The sequence below is a fragment of the Protopterus annectens genome, chromosome 7.part0, assembly GCF_019279795.1.
Source record: "Protopterus annectens isolate FY-2018-M chromosome 7.part0, PAN1.0, whole genome shotgun sequence".
Classification (NCBI taxonomy): Eukaryota; Metazoa; Chordata; order Ceratodontiformes; family Protopteridae; genus Protopterus; species Protopterus annectens.
Window position 1 is genome coordinate 620,208,199 of NC_056739.1, and position 23,554 is coordinate 620,231,752.

The 23,554-nt window shown below is 39.5% G+C and overlaps 1 protein-coding gene across 1 annotated transcript in view; it reads right to left on the reverse strand.

The window, feature by feature from the left end:
* VPS13C (vacuolar protein sorting 13 homolog C) overlaps nucleotides 1–23,554 on the reverse strand; it is a 6,956,796-nt gene that overhangs the window by 934,278 nt on the left and 5,998,964 nt on the right. The window contains exon 72 of the mRNA XM_044076309.1: nucleotides 19,343–19,451. Within this exon, the coding sequence (XP_043932244.1) occupies nucleotides 19,343–19,451 (109 nt within the window). The remainder of the gene's footprint in view (nucleotides 1–19,342; nucleotides 19,452–23,554) is intronic.

Genomic DNA, 23,554 nt, shown 5'->3' on the forward strand with positions numbered 1-23,554 from the left:
AAGAAGTTATCAGGGACCTGGGGACCCAGGTTGATAGTAGTCTGTCATTCGACACCCATGTAGCTAAAGTAGTTAGGAAGACCTTCTACATTGCCCACCTTATCATGAAGGGATTCTCATCTAGATCAAGGGAGGTCATTGTCTCCCTCTACTCATCACTCATCAGACCAATGATTGAGTACAATGCCCCATTCGGAATGTATCTGACCCGACACTTGCAGCAGCTGGAGAGGCCACAAAAGTTCCTCACCAAAAGGATAAAGGGTCTCAAAAATCTGTCCTATGCTGCCCGACTGAAAGAACTCCAGCTCTATTCAGTCGCCTACCGCTTGCCCAGAGGTGACCTTTGCCTAACATACAAGGCCATGTCAAACCCAGATTTGATGAATATGCTTCACCTCAAAAATCTAGATCCATCAGAGCCACAAGGCGGGAGACTTAAACCTCGACACGGCTATTAATAGGACGTGCTGGAGGGATAGATTCATCACCCAAAGACTCCCTATGCTGTGGAACAAAATCCCGGTATATGTGAGGCAGAGCACCTCGCTGGCCTTGTTCAAGAGAAATCTTGACCAATGGATGGGAGATCGCAGATATACCCCAGGGATTACCTCAGTGTCACTGCTCGACAGAGGCACAGCAAAATAATGGGTATAGTTCCCCATACTAAAGGGGTGGCGTAAGCCACAAAACGATGGGCTAGGCTTGTAAATGCCCTCGGGCAGATAGCCTAGTATGAACCTATGAACCTATGAACCTATGAACATCTACATAGTGTAATAACTGTAGACCAAAGGCAATCCTATCTGCTTTGTCAAAAATTAGAGAGAGGTACATCCATACTAACTTGCAGTACCTCAGTTCAAATAACCTTTTCTCCATATCTCTGCAGGGGTTCAAAGCCTACCATATACAACTGCTCTTCTTAATTTTACCAATACTAGGAAAAATGGCAAACCAGTGTCAACCATTTTCCTAGATTTATCTAAATCATTTGACACTATATACCATTAATAGCTTTTGCCTGAGCTCTCCTCAGATGGTCTCCATCACTCAGTTCCCCCGCTACCTATCTGACAGGAAGCAACAAGTTAAATGGCAACAGAAGCTCTCAACTTTTCAAACAGTTACTGTCAGCTCAACATAAGCAATGCTTCTTTTCAACATTTTCATAAACAAGCTACAAACTGCCACCCACCATGCTAATTTAGGTCAATATGCCAGTAATTCCACCCTTGCATGCACAGCCCCATCCATAGCCAAACTCGATATCACCCCCCCCCCAAATTCTCTCTGCAGATGAATTTTTTTAATTACTCTTTATTAGTATCCAGAAGGAATAAATAATAGCAAGATTTTAGCATTCACATCACTCTAACTCTTATATAATGTTAATTCACAGTTATAAGAGTAATATGCAGATTCTTCACATACTGCATACCCCTATAACATTTCCATATTCTCTACAACCCTAAAACAAAGCATTCACTGGATACTGCAACTCTTACTTCAGTGCTCACAGTTGCACCTTATATCTCAATACTTTTTTAACAAATGAAATTAATTATAATTTAATAACCATAACTAAATACTGTACATAGTAGCAGGATGAAAAATCCCAGCCTTTAGTTTACTAAAATGTAAATTCTGCATATTCATGGAGATGATGCAGGTTTAATGACATCATGTATTTCCAGTAATTATAGTACAATTCCATGACATATATCGTTTACCAGATCAAACATATCTTTATACATATGCCATGTTAGCCAAATTGCTTCAAATTTATTTCACAATTTTACCTAGCTAAACAACTTTTTCATCTGTCTTACTCATCCAAAATGTGTGTGGCATAGTCACTAACCAGATTCGATTATTTCCTTGTAACAGACATTTCAGTAAAAATCACTAGCATGAAAAAATTGAAATTGATCTTTCATTCTTTGTACAATGCATATCAATACCACAACTTACTAAACATTCTAGTACTTTCTATATTTATACACCATATGCATTTGTTTCTGTTGAGTTTAAGCCAGTTTAAAGCCATTTACTTTAAAATAAGGTAGTATTAACATATATATATATATATATATATATATATATATATATATATATATATATATATATGGTTCTATTATGTATGACTGAACTGTGCTTTAATGTTCAATTAAAAACACCAAATACTGAACACAAAACACTGAATGGAATAATGTCAGGAAAGGAAAACTATTTCCTCTCCCGATATTAACACTACCCCCCCACCACCACCACCACCACCAATAACAGTAGCCTCATATTCTTCTGAATACTGGCAGTGTTACAGTACACTTTTAGGAAGGTAATGTGTAGGGTTAGTGTTGAGGGAAGGGGCAGCATTAGGGTTATTACCCATTAATAACTCCTGCGTGACCTTAGTAATGAGTGCTAATCCTAACGCTGCTCCTTCCCTCAACCCTAACCCTACACCATACCTTCCTATACCACTGCCACTACACAAGACACACTCAGAGACACAAATATTCACAAACACACAAACACTACATCCCCCAACCTAATCCTGACCCTAACCCTAAAATGCTATTACACAAGGGTGGCTCAACCACAGACTGTGATAACTAAAGACCCATTAGTCTTACTAGCCTCATTTCTAAAGTCTGGAACATTTTCTCAGGCCTCATTAATCTGGGTAATAAAAATCTCTTAACCCTAAGACCCTTATCAATTTGGTGCCGTCAAAGGAAGGACCTGGTTTTTATTATCATTAATTTCTTTGAAAAAGTAACCAATGCAGTGCATAGTGGTTATGCAGTACACAACATAAATCTAGACCTGGCCAAGGAGTTTGGCACTATTCCTCATGCAAGCATTATTGAGAAACTTGTAAATCCAAACACAAATCATTATATTGTGCAGTAGTTAACCAACATGTTCTGACAGAACTAGTGTGGTTACAATTGCATGTGCTTTTTAGTGAAAGCAAAAAGGTTACCAGTGATATACCGGAGGGCACAGTGTTGGGCCCTCTCCTATTTGACATCTATTTTTCAGTCCTTAAGGTCAGCACTCCTGGCCTATGGTTATCAAATTCACTATTATTTGATTTTCCAGTGACTCACAATTACTCCAACATGAGTTAGAGCATGTTAACCATTCTTATGAGGATATCAGACTCAAATTAAATACAAAATAAATGTAACATAGCTCATTTTGATAAACAAAATATTTTTACATTCCACAGCAGTGACACTTCCCCCTTGACACTGTCATAAGGGATACAGGCACTCTTGTTGATGACTTCTTATCCTCCGACCAGCATGTCTCCACAGTGGTTCAGAAAGCTTTTTATCTGACCTATCTAATTTTCAAAGACATCTCCACTAGATCCAAAGTCGTCTTAATTACCATTTATTTACTTTTACCTTTTCAGACCTATTATTGAATATAATGCACCTTTTGGTACTGTACTTGTTTAAATATGTTACTCAACTTGAGAGGACTCAGAAACTCATAATTAAGATCATTAGTGGCCTCAAACATCTTAGTTATCAGGACAGACTGGTAGCTTATCTCTGTATTCAGTTTCCTATAAACTTCTCCATGGACATATGTATCTAGACTTTCAAACCATGAAGGATCCAACCCCCAAATTGTATCTCAAATACCTAGTTGATAGATCTAATCCTTAATCAGTAGATCAACAAGACACACTGCTGTGCTAAAGTCATACCCCAACAAATCCCTATCCTCCATAACAAACCTACTGCATATCAAACACAGCAGCAGCATTACAACTTTCACAGTAAACCAAGATAATTGGATGGTAGCATCAAATTCTTCCCTATATTGGTCTATCTTGTCTTGCTCTCCTAGGAGCTGCAGGCCAGAATTATAATGGTCTGCAGACTGACTGCATAGTGCTTACCTATGAACCTATATACTACATTGTCCAACTTTGAAAGACCCCAGATGTTTCTGGCCATGAAGATTTCTGGACTAAATGCTTCCTTCTCTATGCAAATGACACAGTGCTATTTTGCACAAACAACTCAATACCCAACATCCAGAAAAACCTGCAAGCAGATGTCTTAGCCCTACTCCATTGGATGTCCAGCTCAAATCTCCTGCTATACACTGATAACAGGGTTCTCCTGCTGTATGCTGATCACAGAGTTATCTACAAGTCTAGCTCAAATCTCCTGCTGTATGCTGATAACATGGTTACCTACAGGTCTAGCTCAAATCTCTTGCTATACACTGATAACAGGGTTACCTACAGGTCCAACTCAAATCTCCTGCTGTATGCTGATAACAAGGTTATTACAGGTCTAGCTCAAATCTCCTGCTTTACGCTGATAACAGAGTTACCTACAGGTCTAGTTCAAATCTCCTGCTATACACCGATAACAGGGTTACTAACAGGTCTAGCTCAAATCTCCTGCTATACACCAATAACAGGGTTACCTACAGGTCTAGCACAAATCTCCTGCTTTACACTGAAAACAGGGTTACCTACAGGTCTTGCTCAAATCTCCTGCTGCATGCTGATAACAGAGTTACCTACAGGTCTAGCTCAAATCTCCTGCTGTATGCTAACAAGGTTACCTATAGGTCTAGCTCAAATCTCCTGTTATACACTGATAACAGGGTCACCTACAGGTCTAGCTCAAATCTCCTGTTATACACTGATAACAGGGTCACCTACAGGTCCAACTCAAATCTCCTGCTGTATGCTGATAACAGAGTTACCTACAGGTCTAGCTCAAATCTCCTGCTGTATGCTGATAACAGGGTTACCTATAGGTCTAGCTCAAATCTCCTTCTGTACGCTGATAACAGAGTTACCTACAGGTCTAGCTCAAATCTCCTGTTATACACTGATAACAGGGTCACCTACAGGTCTAGCTCAAATCTCCTGCTGTATGCTGATAACAGAGTTACCTACAGGTCTAGCTCAAATCTCCTGCTGTATGCTGATAACAGGGTTACCTATACATCTAGCTCAAATCTCCTGCTGTACGCCGATAACAGAGTTATGTACAGGTCTAGCTCAAACCTCCTGCTGTATGCTGGTAACAGGGTTATCTACAGGTCGAGCTCAAATCTCCTGCTGTACGCCGATAACAGAGTTATGTACAGGTCTAGCTCAAACCTCCTGCTGTATACTGATAACAGGGTTATCTACCAAGGCTTTTGCATTCCCATAGTGCTATTTTCTGGGCAGAGGTCATGGGATGGATATTCCAACATAGTAAGTTCTAATTTGGAACACATTAATAAGGCTCTACTCAATCCCAGGAGTCTTAAAAAATGCCTGAATTTGAGGATCTCCTGCACAATGAGAACATGAATAGTTACAGAAACATGACTTCAGTACAATGACAGCATTCTCTTTCTTCCTAGATATAGTGCTTGCCATATATTTACACCTACTAGAAAGTGTGGGGAAGTGTCTTATTTGTCAAAGATATAATCACCTCATGACAGATTCCTTGGGATATCCCATGTGAACTCCTAGACATCCAAATCACTGTATACAAGACTAATTACCACTTCATATCAATTGTAGAACACCCTCTATGTCCCCTTCTGAGCATAGCTATCATAACACTAACTTAAATCTCCATTAAACCCAACACTTTTCAAATAGGGTTCGTCAACTATCCTTCAATGCAACTGGCTGAACTACACTGCCACTGGTCAGCATGCCCAGTGCTTCACTGGCATTATAAATGTTAACCCTTTTATACATCACTAACCATCTTACTAGGGACTACAGTTTACTGGATCTAGTCCTCACAAATATGGCCACTTCTTGCACATCTCCGTATGTATCTCCCTGCCTTGTTAAATCAGACCATAATTCTATGACCTTTTCCTTTAAATGAAGCTGACAAACAGAAACACAAACCATCTTTAGTTATTTAATAATCTAAATAAATTAATCTGTAACCCTCCTCCGAAGGATCCTACCGCTAAAGTTGCCACCAAAAACACTGACTTCTACTACCACTTAAATAGTGACACTGAAAAAGCAGTCGCTTCTGCACCAAATAAAATGAGAAATTTGAAAACAAACCGCTATGATCAAATACCCACATAGATGAATTATATAACAATATAAAGAAATTGTCTAATGCTTATGAGAAGTGTCCTTCTACCTATCCTAACAGCACATGTCAGCAAACAAAGAGCTTAAGGGAACCATTATAAAGCTCCAAGCCGAATATGAACTTAAAAGTGATTCATAAAATCAAAAATAGCTACAAGTCTTCAGCTATAACTTGATGGTAAGAACCAACAACCAGCAATGTTTGGAGCAAGTAAAGAATAATACTGTACAACATGCCCCAAAGGAAATAGTTAATGTCCTAGCTGATAAATTTATTACAAATTATACTCAGCCCACAGTAACAGCTGTTCTTCAGATTCCACAATCCCAGACACCCCTTTACCTACTGTGGAACAAGTTCTCTCACTCTTCGCAAAAGCTAAAAAACACTTCATCCATGGACCTCTCATAATACACCAGCTTGTCTAATTATCGGTGCCAAATATAACCCATTTGAGCCCCTTACTTAACCTCTTTAACATACAGTGCATATAAAAAGTGTACACACCTCTGTTAAAATGCTAAGTTTTTGTGATATAAAAAATGAGACCACAATAAATCATTTAAAAACTTTTCCTACCTTTAATGTGACGTATACCCTGTACAATTCAATTGAAAAACAAAGAAATCTGTTAGGGTAAAAAATATAAAGAAAAAAAATGTACAATAAGCTGGTTGCATAAGTGTGCACACCCTTAAACTAATACATTATTGAAGCACCTTTTAATTTAATTATAGCATTCAGTCTTCTTGGGTACACACCTGCCATCAATTAGACTCTGATTAACCCCAAATAAAGTACAGCTGTCCTAGTAGGATTTTCCTGACATTTACTCAGTTGCCTGCTACAGCAAAAGCCATGGTTCACAGAGAACTTACAAAGCATCAAAGGGATCTCACTATTGAAAGGTATTAATCAGGAGAAGGGTGAAACAAAATTTCCACAGCATTATATATACCATGGAATACAATGAAGACAGTCATCAAAACATGGAGAAAATATAGGACATCAGTACTGTCGCAAACAGCTGGATATCCCTCCAAAATTGATGAAAAGACAATACAAAAACTGGTGAGGGAAGCTGCCAAGAGACCTATAGCAACACTGAAGGAGCTGCAGGAATTTCTGGCAAGTACTGGTTGTGTACTACATGTGACAACAATCTCCTGTATTCTCCATATGTCTGGACTATGGGGTAGGATTGCAAGACAGAAGCCTTTTCTTAAGCAAAAAAACATCCAAGCCTGGCTACAATTTGCAAAACAATACATCAAGTCTCCCAAAAGCACGTGGGAAAATGTGTTATGCTCTGATGAGACCAAGGTTGAACTTTTTGGCCAAATTCCAAAAGGTCTGTTTGGTGCAAAAACTACACTTTGCATCACCAAAAGAACACCATCCCCATTGTGAAGCATGGTGGTGGCACAGTATTATGCTTTGGGTTGCTTTTCTTCAGCTGTAACTGGAGCTTTAGTCAAGGTGGAGGGAATTATGGACAGTTTCAAATACCAGTCACTTTTGCCCCAAAACCTTCAGGCATCTACTAGAAAGCTGAAGATGAAGAGGAATTTCACCTTTCAACACGACAATGACCCTAAGCACACATCCAAATCAACAAAAGAATGGCATTACCAGAAGAAAATTAAAGTTTTGGAATGGCCCAGCCAGAGACCAGACCTACACCCAGTAGAAAATCTGTGGGGTGACCTGAAGAGGGCTGTGCAGAAGAGATGCCCTCGCAATTTGACAGATTTGGAACACTTTTGCAAGGTAAAGTGGCCAAACATTGCCAAGTCAACATGTGCCATGCTGATAGACTCCTACCCAAGAAGACAGAATGCTGTAATTAAATCAAAAGGTGCTTCAACAAAGTATTAGTTTAAGGGTGTGCACACTTATGCAAACAGCTTATTGTACGTTTTTTATTTTTTATATTTTTTCTCCTAACAGATTTGTTTTTCAATTGAACTGTACAGGTTATAGGTTGTATTAAAGGTGGAAACGTTTTGAAATGATTTATTGTGGTCTCATTTTTTCATATCACAAAAACCTGGTATTTTAACAGGGGTGTGTATACTTATCCACTGCATGCCTCTCCATGAGTTACATTCCTGAAGCCTCGAAAACAGCCACAGTAATCCCATTACACAAGGGTGGCTCAACCACATACTCTGATAACTATAGACCCATTAGTCATATTAGCCTCATTTCTAAAGCTTTGAAACATTATCTCAGACTTAATTAATCTGGGTATTAATCTTTTAACCCTAGACCCTCATCAATTTGGTGCCATCAAAGAAGGACTTGTTTATTATTATTATTAGTGTCTTTTTTTTTTTTATTTATTTTTATTGAGTTTTAATTAAATCATAACAAATTATCATACAACTATAGTACCATAAAACATACAAGCAAAAATCACTCTACAAAAAACAGACTATATACAGAACCCATCTATGGGAGGCATCTAAAAAGAAGGTTTAAATGCAGTGAAATTAAGTTAGAATAGACTCATACACCCTTCTCCATGTGTCCCTCTGTGTAGGATTTAGCCTCATGGAATACCACAAATATTTGTGAGCAGACATATGCTTCCCAGCCATCTTTTTGAGACCCTCCCAAGAGAGAGTAGATCTATCCTTCCAATTTAAGGTGATATAAAATTTTATCAGCATAAAAGACGTTATAAGAAAGTGTATATTCTTAATGTCCTTTCCTTCGGGGGGTATATGAAGGAGGGCGAATTGCCATGAGAGCGTAGATTTCTCATAGCCCATTTTTTCTAATTTGACTCTGAGGGCACACCAAAGCTTGTATGAACATTTGCAGCTCCAAAAAATGTGAATGGTATCAGCTACCATCGTTGGGCAAAATTGGCAAAAAGGAGGGACTTCCTTGTACATCTTGTTGAGTAAGGCTGGGGTGTAGTATGCGTTATTTACTATCATAAGTTGGGTATATCTGAATTTTAGCAGGAGAATAGCTTTGGAAGATTTCCGAATGGCTTGGGCTATAAACTCAGAGGAAATCGAGGGGTCTTGCTTTATCCAATAATCAGAGTGAATAGCATCCTTTGAGCATCTGATTGCAGAGATTAGTTTATAAGTGTGAGATACCATCTTCTTTTTACGAATTAGTAGATTCCATAAAACCTTACATAACTCAATTTGGTATTCCTGGATGTCAATATCTATCCAGAATCTACTGCAGATGTCTTTTAACTGTCGAATCATGATGGTGTACTTGGGTGAAAGCTTAAGTTTATTTCTGATGGAGGAAGTATCATCCAACTTGAGTACAAAAAAATCCAGGACGGTTTTACTTTTGATCAGGGGGAATGGGTTCAAGTTAATCACCTTCTCATTTAGTTTAATGTTAGGATTAAGGTGCAAGGGTTGGAGAAGGAGAAAAGGTAAATATAGATTTAGGGATTTAAACAGGTTTTACGTAGTCTTGATTTGGGACCATAGGTCATTTTGAATTTTATACTTTCTTTTGGCTGAGATGTCTAAAAAAGGGAGTGCCATGGGATTAATGAACAGCATTTTGATATAATTGTGGTAAAGCTTGACCCAAGAAGGGACCCAAGTATTTGATTCTTCTCTGAAGGTGGCAATGTTGATTATTCTGCTGTATCTATTTATTTCATACAATAGTCTGAAATCTCGAAGTCCTAGGCCACCTTTGTCCTTAGGGTAAATAAGTTTTTGGTAGCTTATTCTGATGGGTCTAGGGTGCCAAATAAATTTTGAGAGAGATGAGTGTATATTATTAAAAGTTTTATTATGTATCAGAGTATTGGTAGCATTCAGGACGTAAAGTAGTCTCGGCAGAATATTCATTTTGATAATGGCCACTCTCGAGAAAACCGGCAGTTTAAGTTGAGACCATCTTTCCAGGTCTTTTTGTATTGTGGTCCAACACTTCGATAACCCCTCTTGTTGTTGCATATTTCCCTCTGTATTAAAAGATATTCCTAGGTATTGTAGGTGGGTGTTAACCTTTATATTAGGTAGGGATCTTTCACTAGGTAATTGTGAGTAAATGTTAATTGGAAAGATCGTTGTCTTATCTATATTGACTTTATAGTTTGAGAAATTGGAGAAGGTTTGTAATGCATTATAAATTTTGTTAATATCAGAGTTTGGAAGGGAGTAGTAAATATTCAAATCATCCGCGTATGCTGATAGGGGTATTTCGGTGTTAAATAACCTTGGGATATAATGGAATGTTCTCTGCTTGATTAGTAAAAGCAAGGGTTCTATATAAAGGTTGAATAAAAGTGGTGATAAGGGGCATCCCTGCCTAATCCCACTATTAATCACTATCCTCTTTGAACTATGTTTATTTATTTGTAAAGTAGTGTATGCATTTTTATAAAGAGTATTAAGAATGCAGACAAACTGTGTAGGGAATTTAAACCTTTGTAGAACCGAGATCAAGAATTTTTTGTTTATTCTATCGAATGCTTTGGATGCATCAATAGCGAGTGTGTAAATAGGGGGTATGCTTAATCAGTGATAAGGAAGACATAGCATTTAGGGTGAGGGTTTCTTTGAAAAAAGTAACCAATGCAGTGGATAGTGGTTATGCAGTACACAACATAAATCTAGACCTGGCCAAGGAATTTTGCACTATTCCTCATGCAGGTATTATTGAGAAACTTGTAAATCCAAATACAAATCATTATATTGTACAGTAGTTACCCCAACATGTTCTGACAGAACTAGTGTGGTTACAATTGCAGGTGCTTTTTACTGAAAGCAAAAAAGTTACCAGTGATGTATCGCAAGGCACAGTGTTGAGCCCTCGCCTATTTGACATTTATTTCTCAGGGTTATCTACAGGTCTAGCTCAAATCTCCTGATGTATGCTGATAACATGGTTACCTACAGGTCTAGCTCAAATCTCCTGCTATACACCGATAACAGGGTTACCTACAGGTCTAGCTCAAATCTCCTGCTGTATACTGACAACAGGGTTACCTACAGGTCTAGCTCAAATCTCCTGCTGTATGCTGACAACATGGTTACCTACAGGTCTAGCTCAAATCTCCTGCTATACACTGACAACAGAGTTACCTACAGGTCCAACTCAAATTTCCTACTGTATGCTGATAACAGGGTTACCTACAGGTCGAGCTCAAATCTCCTGCTGTATGCTGATAACAGGATTACCTACAGGTCGAGCTCAAATCTCCTGCTGTATGCTGATAACAGGGTTACCTACAGGTCTAGCTCAAATCTCCTGCTATACGCTGATAACAGGGTTAAATATACTAGCTCAAATCGCCCTGACATACAGCAACAACTACAAACTGACCTCCCACAAATAAAAAAGTGGCTCACTTTAAATAGACTCATTCTTAGCTCAACACCCCCCCCCCCCAAAAAAAAATGCATTCTGGTACAACAAAAAAACTGTCTAAATTCTCAAATACAATTCACAACACAGACCAATATAAGAACCCCACTGAAACAGTTAAAACCTTTAGACACCAGGGTATTTGGTTAGATCTGTCAGTCAAGTTTCAGAAGCACATCAAGAAAAATTAGACCCAAGATTAACTACAAGCATTTCTGAGCTCAAAAACTATCTCACTTCCTCTCTCCACCTGCCAAAGCAGCCAAGGTAAAGGCATTCTCCTCACTCAACTAGAATATGCTTTAGCTCTATTTCCCTCCACCTCATTCAAAATCAAATCATTACTGCAATCCATTTTAAATTACATCTGCCATTTATTTACTACTACTCCTTGACTACAGCATCACTGTATCTCCCTCTCCAATGCTGAACGGTTACCAACAGAGGGCAAATCAGCTCTACTCTTGGGATCACTCCTTTTCAAACTACATCAGGATACACATTCACCTCTGCCATGAAACGTACTGAATCTACTTTACCATACAGTCTCGAGAATCAGTCCAGAGTAGTCCCAAGTCTTCAAAACACCCACAACTAAATTACACTGGTTTGACTACAGCTTTCCTGTCCTAGCCCCCAATGTCTTTGATTACTTCCTGACTATTTAACTGATATTACTTCTAAACACATTGACCTCCAACCCCAGCTCAAATAGTACTCAAAGAAACAATATGAATGCAAATGTACTAATGCATGGCATATCACATAACTAAACAATATTACAGCCAATAATGCCATAACAAACATACTCTTTATCTAAATCTTATTACTGTTACCAAACTCTTCCCACAGGCACCTTAGCAAAGGAAAACAAAGCAAAAAAAAAAAAAAAAACACAAGGTATTTCACTTCTTTGCCAAGCTACCAGGTGGTGGCTCTGTTCTCACACCATAATCATCAGCTGTGAAGTGGATTCTACATAAACTCTTCTCACATGCACCTTAAAGGAATAGCAAGCAAAAAGAAAGACACTTAAGGTGGATTTCCCTCATATCCTGCCAATTGTGCTTAATGCCTTACACTTCTACTTTTTTTTTTTGTACCTAAGTTAAGGCAAGCAGTATCACCATGGCTGACCTTTGCTTGACTCTTCCTTCCAAAACACTTCCATCTTGAGGGGTACATTCCCTTTAGGGTTAACCTACCCCATCAAAGTAGTGGAACAACATACACTGCCATACAGTTATTAGCATTGCCTCTTTTCTCCAAGCTTTCATTTCTGAACTCATGCATTTGCAACTACAATTTTTCAGCTTACTGCTAGACAAAGACGTTCACAGATTAATTCCCAAGACAGTGGGAATAGTTTCTAGTTTTGCTCCCCTTCCACCTTCAATTTTCCATCCACCTAATATATTTGCTCCGATTTCCACCTACTGTCACACTCTTGTGACACATCTCTTAAATACCAACATAAAACCACATAACCTTCTTACCTCACTGTCCTCACATTCAGTACTACAATATTACCAGAAGTCTTAACTCCTAGCTCCAACTTCCTGTACAACCACAGCACACATCCAATCAAAAAGATGATCCTCTTTCCACAACTTACCCTGTTCTATCTCCTCATTTCCTCTTCTTCACCCCTCTTCCCTGTACAACCAATAAGACATCTTCATAAAACACTTAAGACAAGCAATCATCATATCACTATGTATTACCCCTACTTCCATAACTTCCTCACCAACAAATCACCACCACCATCCCCAAAAAGTCAGACCAAACCTATTCCCCCAGCTCACCACTTTCAGGATCACTCATCTACAGGATTACTACGACTCTCAAACATTTTTCTCTCTGCATAAAAGCACCGAAAACCTTCTTCAGACTAGTTTCCATAATCTTTCTTAAGAGTAACACTGAAATGCACATAGCATAAGAAAAAAGCTAGAACACCAAGTGATTTTATTTCCCAGCACAGCCCAGACTATCCTAACAGTCACAGAAGCCTTGGTCAAAAAGATTACCCAACATCCAACACTTTCTAACCTCCTTCAAGTATATCAGTGATTCCAGACCAAGCAATCAGATGGAGGTTCTCTAATTAGGTACAAAAATAACCTAAACCTAAGTCATTCCCCAGTTAAACTCCTCCTCAGACTCTGTCAAACTGGGTTCTCCTGAAATTTACAACTCGCAAAGACAAACCACTATTGATTGCAACAATGTATCAACATCCTGCTAAATTCTGACAGTAGCCTCCTTATAGCTGCCATATTTATAGGCTAACAAAGGCATTTGATCTCATTGGCCATTGTCTTCTCCAAAGCAAACTAATTAAAATTGTATTGGTCCAGACACAACAATCAGTTTTGAAAAACTCCTCAATGACAGACACTTCAGATTAAAAATAGGATCCACCCAATCAGAATCTAGATCTATTACTAACAGTGTATCACATGGATCCATTCTTGCCCCCTTCCCAGTCTCCATATTCATTAACAAACTTCCGTGTGACCTCCCCATCCCCCACTTAACCTCTATGCTGATCACATGGTCATTTACCGATCAGGACACTCTTGCACCAACATTCAATGCCAATTCCAGTAAGACTTACATGGCCTCCATCAATGGCTCATAGGTTCATAGGTTCATACTAGGCTATCTGCCCGAGGGCATTTACAAGCCTAGCCCATAGTTTTGTGGCTTACGCCACCCCTTTAGTATGGGGAACTATACCCATTATTTTGCTGTGCCTCTGTCGAGCAGTGACACTGAGGTAATCCCTGGGGTATATCTGCGATCTCCCATCCATTGGTCAAGATTTCTCTTGAACAAGGCCAGCGAGGTGCTCTGCCTCACATATACCGGGATTTTGTTCCACAGCATAGGGAGTCTTTGGGTGATGAATCTATCCCTCCAGCACGTCCTATTAATAGCCGTGTCGAGGTTTAAGTCTCCTGCCCTTGTGGCTCTGACGGATCTAGATTTTTTGAGGTGAAGCATATTCATCAAATCTGGGTTTGACATGGCCTTGTATGTTAGGCAAAGGTCACCTCTGAGCAAGCGGTGGCGACTGAATAGAGCTGGAGTTCTTTCAGTCGGGCAGCATAGGACAGATGTTTGAGACCCTTTATCCTTTTGGTGAGGAACTTTTGTGGCCTCTCCAGCTGCTGCAAGTGTCGGGTCAGATACATTCCGAATGGGGCATTGTACTCGATCATTGGTCTGATGAGTGATGAGTATAGGGAGACTATGACCTCCCTTGATCTAGATGAGAATCCCTTCATGATAAGGTGGGCAATGTAGAGGGTCTTCCTAACTACTTTAGCTACATGGGTGTCGAATGACAGACTACTATCAACCTGGGTCCCCAGGTCCCTGATAACTTCTTCTGTGCTCAGTGGATTGCCACCTATTTGGTAGCTAGGGGTAACCTTGTTTTTCCCGAAGGGTATGACTATGCATTTTTTGGCATTTAACTTTAGGCCATGGCTCTGGCACCAGTTATCCGTTTCTGTGAGACCCTTCTGAAGGATATCTGTGTCAGATGTGTTTTCTACTATGGCGCCCAGTTTGCAGTCATCTGCAAACTTTGTCAGCCATAACCCTCCTGTGTTTGCTTGTACTTGGAAAAGTAGATGCCAAACAAGAGTGGGCCCAGGACTGAGCCCTGTGGTACACCACTTGTGACAGGCTTTGAGTCTGACATGGCGCCAGCAACTCTGACCCTGTGGGTTCTGTCACTCAGCCAGTTTGCAACCCATCTTGTGATGTATGGGTTAACATTTAAGCTGATGAGTTTTTCAATGATACCCGAGTGGGGTATTGTATCGAAGGCCTTCGCCAGATCAAGGTAGGCTGTATGGACTGCCTTTCCCTCATCAATGGCTTTGGTGACTGTTTTGAAAAAGTCAACCAAGTTTAGAAGGCATGATCTGCCTTTGACAAAGCCAAACTGGGATGGATCCAAAGTCTGCAAATTCCCTATGTCTTTATTTATGAGGTCCATTATGATCCTCTCCATGGCTTTGCAGATAAGGCTTGTCAAGCTAATGGGCCAGTAATTTCCAGGGTCGGTGGAGGCACCGCCTTTGTGAAGTGGGACCACAGTTGCAGTGCGCCACTCCTGGGTGCGTATCCAGAGGTAAGACTATGATTAAACAGCTGTCCTAGCTGTGGGTTTAATTCCTCGTTGAGTTCGTGGAGCACACAGCCGGGGACACCATCAGGTCCCATGGATGCTGTGTTTTTTGCTTTGGAGAGAGCAGTTCTCACTTGGGCGTTGGAGATGTTTGGGGGCTGCAATCGCTTTGTATAGATATCTCTCCTTTTGGGGAGGGGAGACGTTTGCACTGAACCTGTCAGCCAGTATGTTGGCAATGTCTGTAGGATCAGTAATCTTCACATCATTTTGAACTAGTTCTGAGCATATCTGGGAGTTTCCTCCCAGGTTTCTAACATAGCTAAAGAAGGCCTTATGATTGTCTTTTGAGTCTTTAGCTATTTTTCTCTCAAAATTTGCTTTGGATGATTTTATGAGAGCTCTTACTTTTTTACTTATAGTGATCAAGGGTGTCTTACCTTTTAAGGATTTTGCTCTATCTTGTAGTAGCTTCCTCCTTTTGTTGTAGAGTTTGTTTATGGCTGGGGTCCACCAGACTGGACGCTTGCCTTTAGTACAAAGAGTCTTTGTTTTGCTTGGGATTGCCTTATCCATGCAGTCCTGCAGGTGCTGGTAGAAGGCATTTGTAAGTGATTCAGCGGCTTGAGTACTGTTTTCCGCCGGCTCGGGGGCCTTAAAGGAGACCACACTAGTCTTTAGAAGTGTGAAGTCGGCTTTCGAGAAGTTCTTTACTGTGGTCTTTTTTATTTCAGGTGGGGGTGGGATGAGGACCTCCAGTGAGATTAGTTTGTGATCTGATCTCACCAGTGAGGGGTATACTTCAAGTGTTGAACATTGTGCTCCCATGTTCGTGATGATGAGATCAAGTATGTTTTCTCCTCTTGTGGGGATGTTGACTAGTTGTTCCATGGCATTTGAGTTTATGAATTCCAGGAACTTTTGGGCTAGGGTGTTTGGGCTTGAGTAGTGTTCCCAGTCTATATTAGGGTAATTGAAGTCACCTAGTATGATGGTGTTTGGTGATACATTTATCCCCTCTAGTGTTTTCAGGAAGGCCATGTGAGGTTCCTGAGTTTGTGAGGGTGGCCTGTAACATGCTACAATTTGCAGAGCAGTCTTGCCTATGGTTAATTGCACCTGGATGGTCTCCGATGCATCGTGCGTTGCCACCAGTCTTGAGGTGTGGGTGTCCTTGATGAATATGGATACCCCCCCCTCCTTTCTTGGTATTGTCCGGATTTTGGGGCGGAGCATGATATGAGGTAAAACCTGATAATGCTGGGGTGCTCTCAGGAGCCTTGACCCAGGTTTCTGTCACAGCACAGACATCGATGTTCTCCATACTGAGAAGGGCCTCGAGTGCGTGCATTTTGAGATTTAGACTTCTGGCATTGAGCAGCATTACCCTTAGTTTTTTCCTTTTTGTGTTCTAGGGTGGTAGGTTTAGAATTTGAGCCTTGCCTAAAAAGGCACTATGGGGTGGCAAGAGCCTTTGCCAATATCCGGAATCCCAGGGTGACAGGTGCAAGCCGTCCCTTGAAACAGCGTGGCTTGTCCAGCATGTCATCCCAGGCAGACAGACATTGGATCCCCTTTGAATGACACCAGAGTTTAAGCCAATTGTTAAAGCTGATCATCTTATCTCTGTATTGTGGCATCATTCTTGGTGAAGGTAAGATACTGCTCAAGGTCAGGGTCATACCTGCCTGGGCTACATAATCAGAGAGCTCCTCAATGTCTCTTTTCATGTAGTCCAAGGAGTGCGTCTCAGGTCGTTTACACCAGCGTGGACAATGACTGAGTCGTATTTGTACCTGCTGTTGAGAGACCTGAGTGCTTGCGTTATGTGGCGGATTCTAGCGCCCGACAGGAAGCTTACTGTGACCTTCTCCTTACTCAGTCTGGTGAGCGGGACGTCAGTGTGTCTGACTATGGAGTCACCAATGACTAGTGTGTCTGGCATTGTGTTTGGCCTTAAGGGCTGTGACTGTTTGACACTCTGACTGTGAGGTCTATGTGTTGCAGGTGTTGTGTTCTGAGGTGGTGGTTGTTTGGGTGTCTGCTTTGGTGGCCTCTGCTGTTTTGGTAGATTTTTGATCAGAGCCTCCGAGTATGTCTTTGTGTGTTTATGTGTATGATTTGAGGTTGTGATGGTACTATGTGAGACTGGGTCTATAGTGTGTGTGGTAACCTTCTCCTCCTGACTGGTCTTGCCAGTCCTATGTTGAGAGAGCTCAGCCTCCAGTTTGGCCGTATAGTTGCATCTCTTGCATGAATTTGTGTTTTGTGGGAGGAGGAGAAGGTTGTCTGTGTACATGAGGCAATTGTAACATTGCCTCAATATTCCCAGGTTCACCAGCTGAGCAGGAGAGGACACTAGCAACTGATTCCTCGACATGCTAGAAGGACTAGACAAAAAAACTTTAAGAGAGATTCCAGGGGACGTGGGTGACCGAGAAATGGGGGTTTGCCTTTTTGGGGTGCTATCTATAAGAGTGCCGTATCAAGGTAATAAGTACTGTAGGAGCATGAACTACTATACTGCAGGAGCATGAACTACTCAACCCCACCAAGTTCAAAACTATGCTTTTGGGAACTCCACAGAATATTAAGCACTTAACTCTAGCTATCTTTGACCTATACAATCATTCCATAGAGACGACCTCCACCTTCAAACACCTAGTACTATGATGATCAGTCGCTTCTATTTCCACATAGATAAGTGAGAATGAAATTAAACTCACTCCTCTTTTGTGTCAAAAAGATCTTTCCTTTTCTATCCCAACCAGGCAGAACAGCCATTGGCAAAGAAATTCCCCTTTCTCAACTTGAATATGGGCTCTCAATTTCTGTTCTGCCTCCAAGACAATGTCATACTTCAAACTATCTCTAACATCACCTGCTGATTCATTAAACTCACCACTTCTGAAAATTAGCATAGGTGTAAATGCTCACAGTAAGACAAAAGTGACAAATTTTATTCCAAAAATACTTCTTTAACAATTGAGCCCAAATTTTGTGTGGTGCTTTCTAAGTATAGATAAGAACAAATTAAAAGGAGATAAAAGAAGATACGAGCCAAGTGATCACAGGAACAATAAGATGCCTAGCCATATATACCTTTAAGCAGACCATTTTCAAGCACTTAGAAGTGCTCACCTCCGACACAGAGTGGGAGGTGAATCATACTAGTGTTGTATATTTTATATGAAATATATTTACTCTATCCTCTTTTTACACCTAACCAAATTTGCTGGGCAAGCAACGTGTCTCTTAAGTTAGTTAATAGAGCTTTACAACATGGCTGCATTACAGTATCGCAAAACACAAACCGTCACAAATTCACAGAATGGCATTATCAAATGATAAGTACACCTAGTTAAAACCAAACAAGTTCAATATATATTCACATTATGTTTATTCACATTAAACAGTAAGGGCTTTTATCTCTCAATCCAAAACTTCATCTGACGAAGTCTTGGATTAAGACATGAAAGCAGTTATGGTTTATATGAATATATATTAAACTTGTTTGGTTTTATTTCCCAGCTTTTTTTGTTTTGTTTTATACAGTTAGTTCAGTTGGACTGTTTTTTTTTAAGTACACCTATTTCCTATTTACTAGAACAGATAATGTCCAAAAATGTCATAAAGTAAGCATACAAGATAATCACCAAACCTACAAAGAAAACTAATAACTATGCATGCATTTATTTCAATGATATGCATTTACCCGTTCTTTAGTCTGTGGATACGACTTGAGTGTAAAAAAGGCAATCACTGCTTCTAGAAACCCTTGGTCCACTTTCAGTGCCATCTCTTGGATAAGCATCATGAAGTATCTAAAAGTAAAACAGCATGATCATATTTCAAATATGAAGACCATAAACAGCATTAATGTTGTCTGAGCTGTTGTCGTTCCCCTGCGAAACTTTACTCAAACATCCTCTGACAAAGACTAGACTGCAGTGTGGGAAAAGCAAATGTGTGCAATTATTTACTTACTATTTGCTCTCCGGGTAAGTAGACTGGTCTACTGACCCTTTTCAGCTATGATCTGAGCTCAAACAGTAGAAAATACATCACAGTCTAATAAAAATTATATACAGAATGACTACATAGCAAAATTTAGAACATAATTCTAAGGTTCAATGCAGACACGGTAATAGTAAAAGATCCAGTTAAAATGCATTGAGAGAACAGGAAAAAATATATGCAAAATGCAAGTTAACAAATGCACAAAATACATTGCAATCATGCATATAATACATAATCTTCTACATATATGTAAATATATATTTATAGGAAGCCACATAAAGGTACTGCGAAAAAAATTATTAAATGCATTTTATTATTAATGATATGGGATAAGTTACCTAAACATTCACATGGTAGGAGTTACAGACAGATTCAGTAAAGAGGTGCTGTTTAAGTGCATCTTTGAAGATTTTAATAGTTTCTATATTTTGGATGTCAGTAGGCAGGTGATCCCAGTGACTCTGGAACTGTCTACCCCTTAGGTTAATTTGATCACAAAATTCCCTCCTAATTCTCTAATTCTCTCTTGTTTGTAAGCATAAAATATAATTTTGTAAGTCTCTTAAACAAATTAATTATTTTATCCTACGATTATGTTTCAGAGAAGAAGAATGATTTACACAGATTGTTTAATTATTTATTTGACATTTGTTCACCAGGTTAATCTGACTGGGCAATAAGCCCTTTTTCAGCAGAGACCACAGGACAAAAGCTCCAAACATAAAATATGTAAAACTTATACAAGTAAATACAAATACAGAGCTTAACTAATACAGGAAATACAATAGCAAATACAACAGTTGCATTCGCACAGAGAGTAAGAGTACAATTACCACACTGGCAATCAACCAATTAAGTAATGGAGTGTCAATTCACTATATATGTTTGACTAAGGAAAAACAGGTTATTTATAGCCTTAGACAATTGGGTGTAGATAATGTAACAATCTATTAACAGAGATAAAGGAAAAAAGCAAGATAAGGAGGAAGAGGTCAGGTTGGAGTAGGACATGGGCAGGTCCACATATTAAGCATGTCATTTTTTAGTGTTTATTTTTAAACCAAGACTGTTGGTGATGGCTCTAATGTCAGGGGAGGGGGGCAGGCAACAGAGTGACTATGCAGAAGTTTACCAGTTTGATTTGGTAGCTACAAGTACAGCCTATTATCCTTATACAAAATCGGTCTCAATATTGGTCCCAAATATTATTATGACTAAGCAGGTTATACATTGTAGGTCCACAAACTTCTCTTTCTCTCTACACTGATTTTGTATCTACTCAAAACCACTGCCTCTCACCACAAACTACAGCCTGCCTTAGCCTCATCCTTAGTCAGGGTACTAGCACATGATTTTCTGAGGCAGAGTGTAGCAACTGCCTCGTGTTTACTGACAACCCACTTCTAATACTTAGAGTCCACCTACAAGCAATGAACTTATTTAACTAAATGATTGGCTAGTCTCTCTGTCCCACACAAAGTCAATAAAATACAATAGGATAGCTCTATATTACAACAGCAGAACTTCATTCCTACAGAAAATGAAGCAGTAATAAATTATTGACTAAGCCTCTAAGGCATCCTGTTATCTTATTTAAGTAAATTAGCAGAAATACCTCACCCATGCCGATACTTAGTGCGACTGTGAGCCATTTGTACTAGAAGCCTGTTCCCTTAGGGTCTTTTAGAGTCCCATACTCCTGCAACACATCCCAGATATGTTGTAATCATACAAGCCTGTACCCCTTAGGGTCCCCATACATCTGCAACACACCCTAGATATATCGCAGTCATACAAGCTTGTATCCTTATGGTCCCACACTCCTGCAACACATCCCAGATATGACATAGTCATGCAAGCCTGTACCCTTAGGGTCCCTTAATGTCCCCTACTTCTGCAACGCATCTCAGATATGTCATAGTCATACAAGCCTGTGTTCTAAGGGTCCCTAAGTGTCCCATACTCTTGCAAGATATCCCAGATATGTCTTAGTCATTTCTGATTTCACTGTCAGACAGAAACACACTCAGTCATAAGTCCAGCCAAAAGACAGGATGATGGCTGCATCTCTGATGCTAGGATTAGGGACATTACTGGAGCTCTTAGGTTCCTGCACCACCTCTGATATGATTGCAACCTTGTAATTGCACAAATGCAGTGAATGATCTTAAAAATTCCAGCTTGGGGGAGATATAGAGAGAGAAACTGCTAAACTCTATGCTACAATATTCAAATAAGACAAGGAACTAAGCAGAAGTCCACCTTTCCAAGAAGGATGCTTAATTTCAAGGATAAAATTATTGGCCATTAAACTAGTGTTATTCTAGGGAAGACCCAGTGTGTGTCTGCTGCATGGGATGAAACTGTTACTCCCATTTGCCATGGATGGCCTGGACCTATCATCCCTGGTTTTTACACACTGATAAATTTTTTGCTACTTCTCAAAGTGCCTTTTTAAACAGAGTTCACCTGGCAGACATCCCAATGCTGCAAACAGCATTGCTGAATGTCAGTAGCCTAACAAAACAAAGTATGCATATGAGGCCTACCCTCCCTTATGTACATCTATATCTGTTTAACTACAGAAACCTGACTGCAGTATTTAGATACCACTACATTTATTTCAGAGGTCAATATCTATGATGAATTGAGTTTCACTGAAAAATACAACAGATTATCAATGCTTATTTATTTGTAAACGAACGGCCTCTTGGCAGTTTTCATATGACACAAGTAAAGAACTTGGTGAAGTTATAGTAAAACACAATAAAATTATCACATTCTAGATAATTGCAGTACCACATCTATGGCCCCTTCAGAGCATGCTGAATATCTTAACCAGTTAGAAAATTTAACCAGCAAACTAAATACCCTTCTTAAGAGTGACTTCAGCTATCCACACATCCCTTACTACTGAAAACATAATATGCAAAGAGGTTTCTGGATTTCATAAATGCTAACACACTTGACTAGTGGTATCTATGTTTTTAGACCTTGTCTTCACAAACATTCTTCCCAAATTGAACCACCTTCCTCGTATCTCCATCCCTGTTCAAATCTGACCATCCCCCAATAACTCCTCTGTTTTCAGAGGTTACACCACATATGCTGTTTATAGATATTACTGGTAATCTCAAATAGTAGAGCTCCTCAGAAAACTTTGTATCTGACCCAGGGTGTTGCCCACTTGGAATTTTACTTCCCCCTAGGATAGACGTATTATGTCATCTGTATCCACTTGATTCAGGCATAATGGCATGTTTATAGCTAAACCCATAGCAGTTACATTAGAATCACATAACGGTAGGAATCCTAGGAATAAGGGACTAGATCAAACTGATTCCAACACTGCGGTGGTGGTGCTGCGGTAGCGTTGCCGCCTCACAGTTAGACCAAGAATCAAACCAATAAAGGTAGTAAACGGACAAACGAACAAACCAAGTAAATCCACAGGCAGGTAAAGCGGACCCAGGGAAGATAATTAGCGTTAAACTTTATTAAACAAAAAATAATAATAATAAAATCAAGCGCTTTCGCCTGGTTAGATACCAGGCTTTTTCAAGATACAAAGTATTCTAAATCAAGAACTTAAATATCCTACTACCAAAGTCATATGACCTGATTAATAAATTGATAAATTAGAACTGATTATTAAATTAAAACTGAAGTGAACTCTTAAAACACTAACAACCTAAAAATGCAAAATTAACAAGTCAGCATAATTTATGTATCTAATAGTCCCTAGTGTACAAAATGCAGAATATAATTGCACAAAAAATTGTACAAGAAACATCAAAATGAAAAGTGCTTCTTATAAATACACAGAAATGATACATAAAAATTACTTAAAAATGCTTTTATAAAAACTGCCTTTTAAAAATTATAACTTATCTTTCCTCAACTTAAG